The sequence below is a fragment of the Triticum aestivum genome, chromosome 2D (assembly GCF_018294505.1).
Source record: "Triticum aestivum cultivar Chinese Spring chromosome 2D, IWGSC CS RefSeq v2.1, whole genome shotgun sequence".
Classification (NCBI taxonomy): Eukaryota; Viridiplantae; Streptophyta; class Magnoliopsida; order Poales; family Poaceae; genus Triticum; species Triticum aestivum.
In genome coordinates this window covers 647511681-647519233 of record NC_057799.1, presented here as the reverse complement: position 1 = coordinate 647519233, position 7553 = coordinate 647511681, and the positions used below count along the sequence as shown (strand labels likewise).

Genomic DNA, 7553 nt, shown 5'->3' with positions numbered 1-7553 from the left:
CTCCCATAGCTTCATTGTATGGCTCATCAGCTTAATTCCATGATAATTAGTACAACTCTGAACATCCCCCTTGTTCTTGAAGATTGGTACTAATATACCCCGTCTCCATTCTTCTGGCATCTTGTTTGCCCGAAAAATGAGGTTGAAAAGCTTGGTTAGCCATACTATCACTATGTCCCCGAGACCTTTCCACACCTCAATGGGGATACAATTAGGGCCCATCACCTTGCCTCCTTTTATCCTTTTTAGAGCCTCCTTGACCTCAGACTACTGGATTCGCCGCACAAAACGTATGCTGGTCTCATCAAAGGAGTCGTCCAGTTGGTAGAACTCTCATTCTCCCCATTGAATAGCTTGTCGAAGTACTCCCGCCATCTATACTTAATCTCCTTGTCCTTCATCAAGAGCTGGCCTGCTCCGTCCTTGATGCATTTGACTTGGCCAATATCCCTCGTCTTCCTCTCTCGGATCTTGGCCATCTTATAGATGTTCCTTTCGCCTTCCTTCGTGCCTAACCGTTGGTAGAGATCCTCATATGCCCGACCCCTTGCTTCACCAACAGCTCGCTTTGCGGCCTTCTTCGTCATCTTGTACTTCTCTATGTTGTCTGCACTCCTATCCAGGTATAGGCGTCTGAAGCAATCTTTCTTCTCTTTAATCACCTTCTGGATATCATCATTCCACCATCAGGTATCCTTATTTTCGCTTCACCTTCCCCTGGACACTCAAAACTCCTCCGAGGCCACCTTACGAATGCAAGTCGCCATCTTCATCCACACATTGTCCGCATCCCCTCCTTCCTCCCAAGGGCCCTCCTTAATGACCCTCTCCTTGAACGCCTGAGCTACCTCCCCCTTGAGCTTCCACCACTTCGTTCTAGCGACTTTGGCACGCTTAATATACAAGAGAATTATTAACGCAACCATAGCTTATCAAAACACTAGTACTAATGAGGACTGACCGACCCCATATTAGAGGTTATCCAGATGCTCAGCACAAACTAAACAGATAAGGATACATAAGCAATGCATGATTACAAATCATGCATGCCCTTAATTAGTTAGGGGAAATAGGATGGGACACATTACTATAACTAACATAATGAAGGCATGGAGGGACCTTTTTTGAACACAGTAAAGACGTAGACGCTCATGCATACGCACACTTACCCCTATGAACGTGCGCATGCACATCCTATCTCTATGAGGAGGTAAAAGCACCCAGATACCCTAACTTGCATAGAATGTGATGTTTTAGTCCCAAATTTACAAAGTGCAACTCCACCATACCCCAACTTGCAGTGGATGTGATGATTTAGTCCCCGGCCTCTCATAGCTTGACATGTGGTAGCCAGGTGGTTGGACCGGTCATCGCCCGCACTTTTGCAAATAACACCCTGCAGTCTTCTCTAATTAACCTGCAGTACAACCTTTTCGGGAAGGGGCATGGATGTGGTAAATACCGAAATGGATGTGTGGAAAATGAGCCCACTGATGCATGCAGACGATCGGTGATAAATACACAAAGTATTGAACACATCAAAGATCGAACCCGGTCCGATCAAAATGTGTGTTGAGAAATAGAGAAGATGAAGTTAATTACATTCTTGGCAGCTGCGCTGAAAGCCTCCCTGTGGGTGATGTCCGGATTGTTGGCCTTGATACGCTGAATCTCGTCTCTGCATACGTACATTGGAAATCATGCATACGAATTTTGCCAGAGAGAAGATTCAAGCTAAAACGGGGAACTAGAATGAACCACTGATCACTCACTTGATGAATCGGTTGTATGCCGAGGGAACTCTCTGCCGCTTCTCTGGATCTGCAGAAAATCACGGCAAGCAGCATGAAATTAAGGACATAAACTTGGCAGCTCCAGCACGGATCAAGGAGAAAAATCAGACAAGTGCGACCTGTTGGCCGTTTGGTACTCCTACAGTCGTATATATACAGAACCTACAGAACTGATTATGTTTCTCATTCCTAATGCCCTCTGCATTTATTTAGTTTAGTTCTCCTATGCCTATAGTATCACACACTGTGCATATGTTATCGTTGGTCGTTGGAGTTTGGGGAAAAAATTCCTCCATGGACAAAAGGTACTATTGGGCCCGGGAGCAAATTATTCAACAGGTCTCTTCCACTCGAAAACTCCATTGACCGCCCAGAAAGAATCCTTAAAAGAGAGACAGAATGCATAAAGAGGGAGCTAACGACCCAAAGAGATGTATACTGCTCGAATTTGGTTAGCAGTACAGCGTGCACTGCTCGTTCAACACGAGCGGTATATGTAATTTGGGGGCAATTTGGGGATATTTATTTTCAGCTAATCAGACAGATTAAGGCTACCCCTTTCATCTGGTTTCGCCGTCCGCATGCATCCTCTTCCTCCGCAAGCCCATCTCCCGTCCCTTCCTCGGCCAGCCTGGCTCGTAGACCAGGCGCTCGGCAGCATGTCACAGGTCTCGCCGACGTCTCCTACCTACACCGTTGTGGCGTTCTCCTCTTCCTTGCTAGGCCATATGTGAAGCAATGGCTTACGCTGCTCATGGTGGCCTGGTTCATGGCGGTGGTGGCGAAACCACCGGACACCACTGGCGAGCTGTCCGGCATTGACAAGAAGGTCATACAGAAATACGTAATCCTCGCCACGGCTCCCAGGCAGCAGGGCGTGGACGACAGAGGCTCACGGTCATGGACAGTTTAGTGTTCACCTTTGTAGAGTTGGCCATGTCCAATGCAAATTCATGTTTTAAATTGTATATTGGTTCAAGCTGTTGCCTATTCCAGTGATGGCTCGGTTATTTCCTAGCATCTGAAGAAAGTTTTAACGTCACTCAGTTTCTAAGATGCAATCATACTAGATACAGCCAAGCATGGATAACTGAACTTCTAATCCATAACAAGGCAGCAGACGGTCGAGGCCTGCCACAAGGTCACGGGTGCGCGAGCCTGAAGGTCTACAAGAGGAGCATGGCGAGAGTTAGATGGACGAAGCGAACTAACGCAGCGACAGCGGCAGCAAGAGCGGCCGAGGGCAGTTGGACGACCGGTTGGGCGTGCAATATCTGGGACGGCGCGTCAGGGTTGAGGTGGAGCTTGGCTGCCTAGGGCGACGGCGGGAGGTGAGATTGCCCTGCAGCGGCGTTTCCTCTCGACAGCAATGACGGTACAAACAAAGAGTTTGTTAATTGGAGAAGACTCCAGGGTGTTATTTGCAAAAGTGCGGGCGCTGACCAGTCCAACCACCTGGCTGCCACTTGTCGAGCTATGATGGGCCGGGGACTAAATCATCACATCCACTGCAAGTTGGGGTATGGTGAAGTTGCATTTTGCAAGTTTGGGACTAAAACATCACATTCTGCGCAAGTTAGGGTACATGGGGTGCTTTTACACCTCCAAGAGACTGAGCTAGTACACCATCTATAGATTGACGAAGTCGCCACAGACGACTTTGTAGTCAAGATAAACGTCTCCTCTCACTGAACACACGTCCCCGAAAAACCTGAAATATGATCAGGAAAATACGATCACCAATGCCAAGTCTAAAACTTGAACCCTGGTGGGTTGGTTGTATCACAAGGAACCTAACCATATGCGTCGCACTCACTTCGACCGGGTTTATAATATAAAAATTAATTTCGAGGTTGAAAATTAATACACTTTCACAGTGATACCAATTTCTCTATACAATATTTGAAACTTGAGGAGTCGGTACAGCATATAATTTCAGTGCAGTGTCAAGGAAATACCAAGAACCAAAGCCCCTGCCTAGTAACTACCTTGTTCAAGAGAAAACCCGAATGGCTGAATTCACCAATAGTATATTAGAGACTGCTACATAGCCCAACAACCGCGGCCGGAATCATGGCATATTCGCCAATTTGTTCAATCAGATCGATACGTATGTGGCTTATCCATTCTTTCTCTAAACCAGTGTGAAGGCGTGCCCTTGACCCACTTGCAATGCAATGACCGTGTAGTTTGACCAGCATACATACGTATGGTCTGGGACAAAAACTACTGTATATTATGAGTTTTCAGGCGTGAGTGGAGGAATATTATGATTGAACAAAGGACTTTAGGAACCTTCCTGGGAGACGCGTACCGCTCTAGATTACCACAACGAATATATTGACATGTTATTTTTTTTCTTTTTTGCGGACAATAATGAGATGTTAGTTGTCAGCTCTATCAACTGGTCAAGTAGAGAGACTTGATATTCTTTTTGTTTTTGGCGGGGACGAGAGAGTTGATCTTACTAAAGTGGAGAATATTATCATCGAGGAAGGAAGACTTTAGCAACCTTCTGGGTAAACCTTCTTGAAAGACTACAAGAGTAAAATGCAAGAACCCATCACATTGAGGGACGTGTCTGTAGAAAACACGGCTACAAAATTTTGACTGATAAAATCCTGTCTACGGTAATTTTTTCTGCGTAAACCACTAATCGGCAGATTATAATGTGTTAGGCATGTTTATGACAGTGGGTCCTGCTTTTCAATGGCATGGCATAACGACAATATGGATTGGCATATATATACAAGTTGATCACATATGGAACAAAGTGGGAACCTTCGCAATATCAAATATCACTTTCCCGCAAAAATTAATTTCAAATTTCACTTTTCTTTTTAAGAAACACAGTACAAATTCACTTGTTGTCATGCAAAGCAATCAAAATTTGTAGAAACATGCATTTATTTTGGATTGTTTCCATGTAACTAGTTTGAATCTTCAAAATACTAGAGCAGAGACATCTTAAAGAAAGGAAGCCCAAGTATGAGAAGTATGCCCTACATCTCACTGTCATGCTTATCTTTGACGGCAAAATGGACAAATTTGACCTCAGGGCGAAACTATTTCACAAACTAAACTATTTTTAAAAGTATTTCACTCAGCTGACCCCTAATGTATAGCGTCCGACAGCAAGGCAGCGCAGTGCAGCGCTTATCACTCAGGCGCTACATCTGTGCAGCGCCCGACAGCAAGGTGCTGCACTACACCGTGCATCGCCTGTCTCTAAGGAGCCGCATAGTAGAGTGCAGTGTCTTGCCGTCGGACGATGTACAAAAGGGTCAGTGGTGTGAAATACTTTCAAAAACAGTTTAGTTTGTGAAATACTTTTCCTCTGAGATTAAATTTGTCAATTTTGCCATCTTTGACTCCCTTTCAGTATTCTTGGTGTGATCCATGCTAGGATTAATTGGACAAATATCTCCACTTGGTTGTTTCCCGTTTAGCTTATAAATAACGGCCAATTCGCTAGACTTGAGCAAGCCACACGCCTAGCTAGCTTACTCCACAGTCCACGCCCACCGCACCGCACCAACTATGGCGATGGCGAGCAGCAGCGGCGGCGCAGGCGCACTGGTTCTGGCCTTCGTTACCGTCGCCGTTCTGCTCTCCCCGGCCCTGTCCGCACCTCTGGACGGCGCCGGCTTCCACTCGGCGACGTGCCCGCAGCTGGAGAGCATCGTGCTGTCCTCCGTCCAGGCGGCGCTCCAGCGTGAGGTGGCGCTCGCCGCCGGCCTCCTCCGCATCTTCTTCCACGACTGCTTCCCGCAGGGCTGCGACGCGTCCGTGTACCTCAAGGGCAGCGGCACGGAGCAGGCCATGGGGCCCAACACCACGCTGCAGCCGCGGGCGCTGCAGCTCGTGGAGGACATCCGCGCCAAGGTGCACGCCGCGTGCGGCGCCACCGTGTCCTGCGCCGACATCTCGGCGCTCGCCACCCGCGACGCCGTCGTGCTCTCAGGCGGGCCCAACTACACCGTGCCGCAGGGCCAGTTCGACAGCCTCGCCCCTGCGTCGGCGAACGTCGTCGACGGTCTCCCGTCGCCGCGCACCGCCAGCGTGTCCACCCTCGCGCGCGCCTTCAGCGCCAAGGGCCTCCGCGACCTGGCCGACCTCGTGGCGCTCTCCGGCGCGCACACCGTCGGGAGGACCGGCTGCCCGTTCTTCTCAGACAGGGCCCAGCGCATGGACGACGCCTTCTCCCGGAGGCTGGCGGCCAACTGCAGCGCCCCCTCGCCCCGGCCACAGAACCTGGACGTGGTGACCCCCGACCTGTTCGACAACGGGTACTACAAGGCGCTGGTGAACAGCCAGGGCGTGTTCACCTCCGACATGGCGCTCATCAAGGACCGCACCACGGCACCCATCGTCAGGCAGTTCGCGCAGAGCAAGGACGCCTTCTTCGCGCAGTTCGCCAAGTCCATGGCCAAGCTGGCCACCGCGCCCAGGCCCGGCGGCAACGTCGGCGAGATCCGCCGCAGCTGCTTCAGCCGCAACGCCCGGCGCGCCATCGACACCGTCGTCGACGCCGGTGACGAGGAGGGATTCACGGCTTCTGCCTGATGTCGATCGAATGATTAGCTGTTAGTTTCTGCTCGCGTGTGTACGTGTGTTGCTGCTTTGGCTCTGTAGTGTGTAATAAGAGACTTCATCAGCGAGTCACTGAGTGCTTGCTTGCGCAAGGTTCAACATTTCAATGAAATTTCACCGAAATATTTGTAAGCAGTAACCTCAAAATTTTGGGCCAGAATCCAACTAGTTTCACACCAATTTTAAATTAAGAAAAATTACTAGCATCTACAGTATCAAACTAGCGTCACACCAAAATGCATAAAGTCCTGATCGCAAAAAAAAAAAAAACAATGCATAAAGTCTTAACACCCCATGAAACCTTGGTTGTGTTGTCACCAGCAAAAAGAAAGAAAAGAAACCGTCACTAATAAAAAAAGGGTCATTTGTCCCGATTCATAAGGCCCATCTGTCTCGGTTAGGGAACCGGGACTAAAAGGTCGTTACTAATGCCCTAGGCCTTTAGTCCCGGTTCTTATACCAACCGGGACAGATGGGCCTCCGCGTGGCCGCTCCGGCGAGCCCAGGCAGGAGGGCCTTTGGTCCCGGTTGGTAGCACCAACCGGGACCAATAAGCTTCCACGCGTCAGCAATTCAGGGGCTGGTTTTTTTCGAAAGGAGGTGGTTTTGGGGTTTTGGGGGTTAATTTAGGTTGTTATAGGTAGCTAATAGAGATATGTGTCTTCTCTTATCTCCGTGCTACTGCTACTGCTATGCCTAAACATGACTTAGATTGAAGTGAGGCAACATGTGGTGCATGTCGAAAGTAATACTAATCCTAGCTTGATCAAGTTTGGATTGTACTACTTTCGACATGCACCACATGCATGTTGCCTTCACTTCAATCCAATCCATGTTCATTTCACCCACAGATATATAATAACTCTTCATGCTCGCATCATGCATCATCATAATAACAAGTCCTACTAATCATCATCATACAATTTCTACTCGTTATTAATAACAAGTCATACGATCATCATCCTGATAGTCATCGAACCAACCCTACTTAATTGTTCTTAGCACATGATCATCAATATTATGCAGGACCTAAATACTCTATTTAAGGTAAAATAGCATAAAACAATATAGACCTTGACTCTCCATTATGGAGAATGGAGATCATCCTGTCTCCAATTCTTGCGCGGCGCTTCGTTTTGCTTCCAAGAACCTCCTTACGACTGTCCA

General features: G+C 48.3%; 1 protein-coding gene across 1 annotated transcript; it reads left to right on the top strand.

Annotated features, from left to right (window-relative positions):
• Window positions 1-5262: 5262 nt before the first annotated feature.
• LOC123055354 (cationic peroxidase SPC4) lies at window positions 5263-6518 on the top strand. The gene has a single exon (XM_044479350.1). It carries the CDS (start codon window positions 5334-5336, stop codon window positions 6357-6359), a length of 1026 nt encoding a protein of 341 aa, XP_044335285.1. The 5' UTR covers window positions 5263-5333; the 3' UTR covers window positions 6360-6518.
• Window positions 6519-7553: the final 1035 nt, after the last annotated feature.

Excerpts from the sequence above, each read along its gene's own strand:
- LOC123055354 (XM_044479350.1), top strand. The coding sequence starts at position 5,334 with ATGGCGATGGCGAGCAGCAGCGGCGGCGCAGGCGCACTGGTTCTGGCC.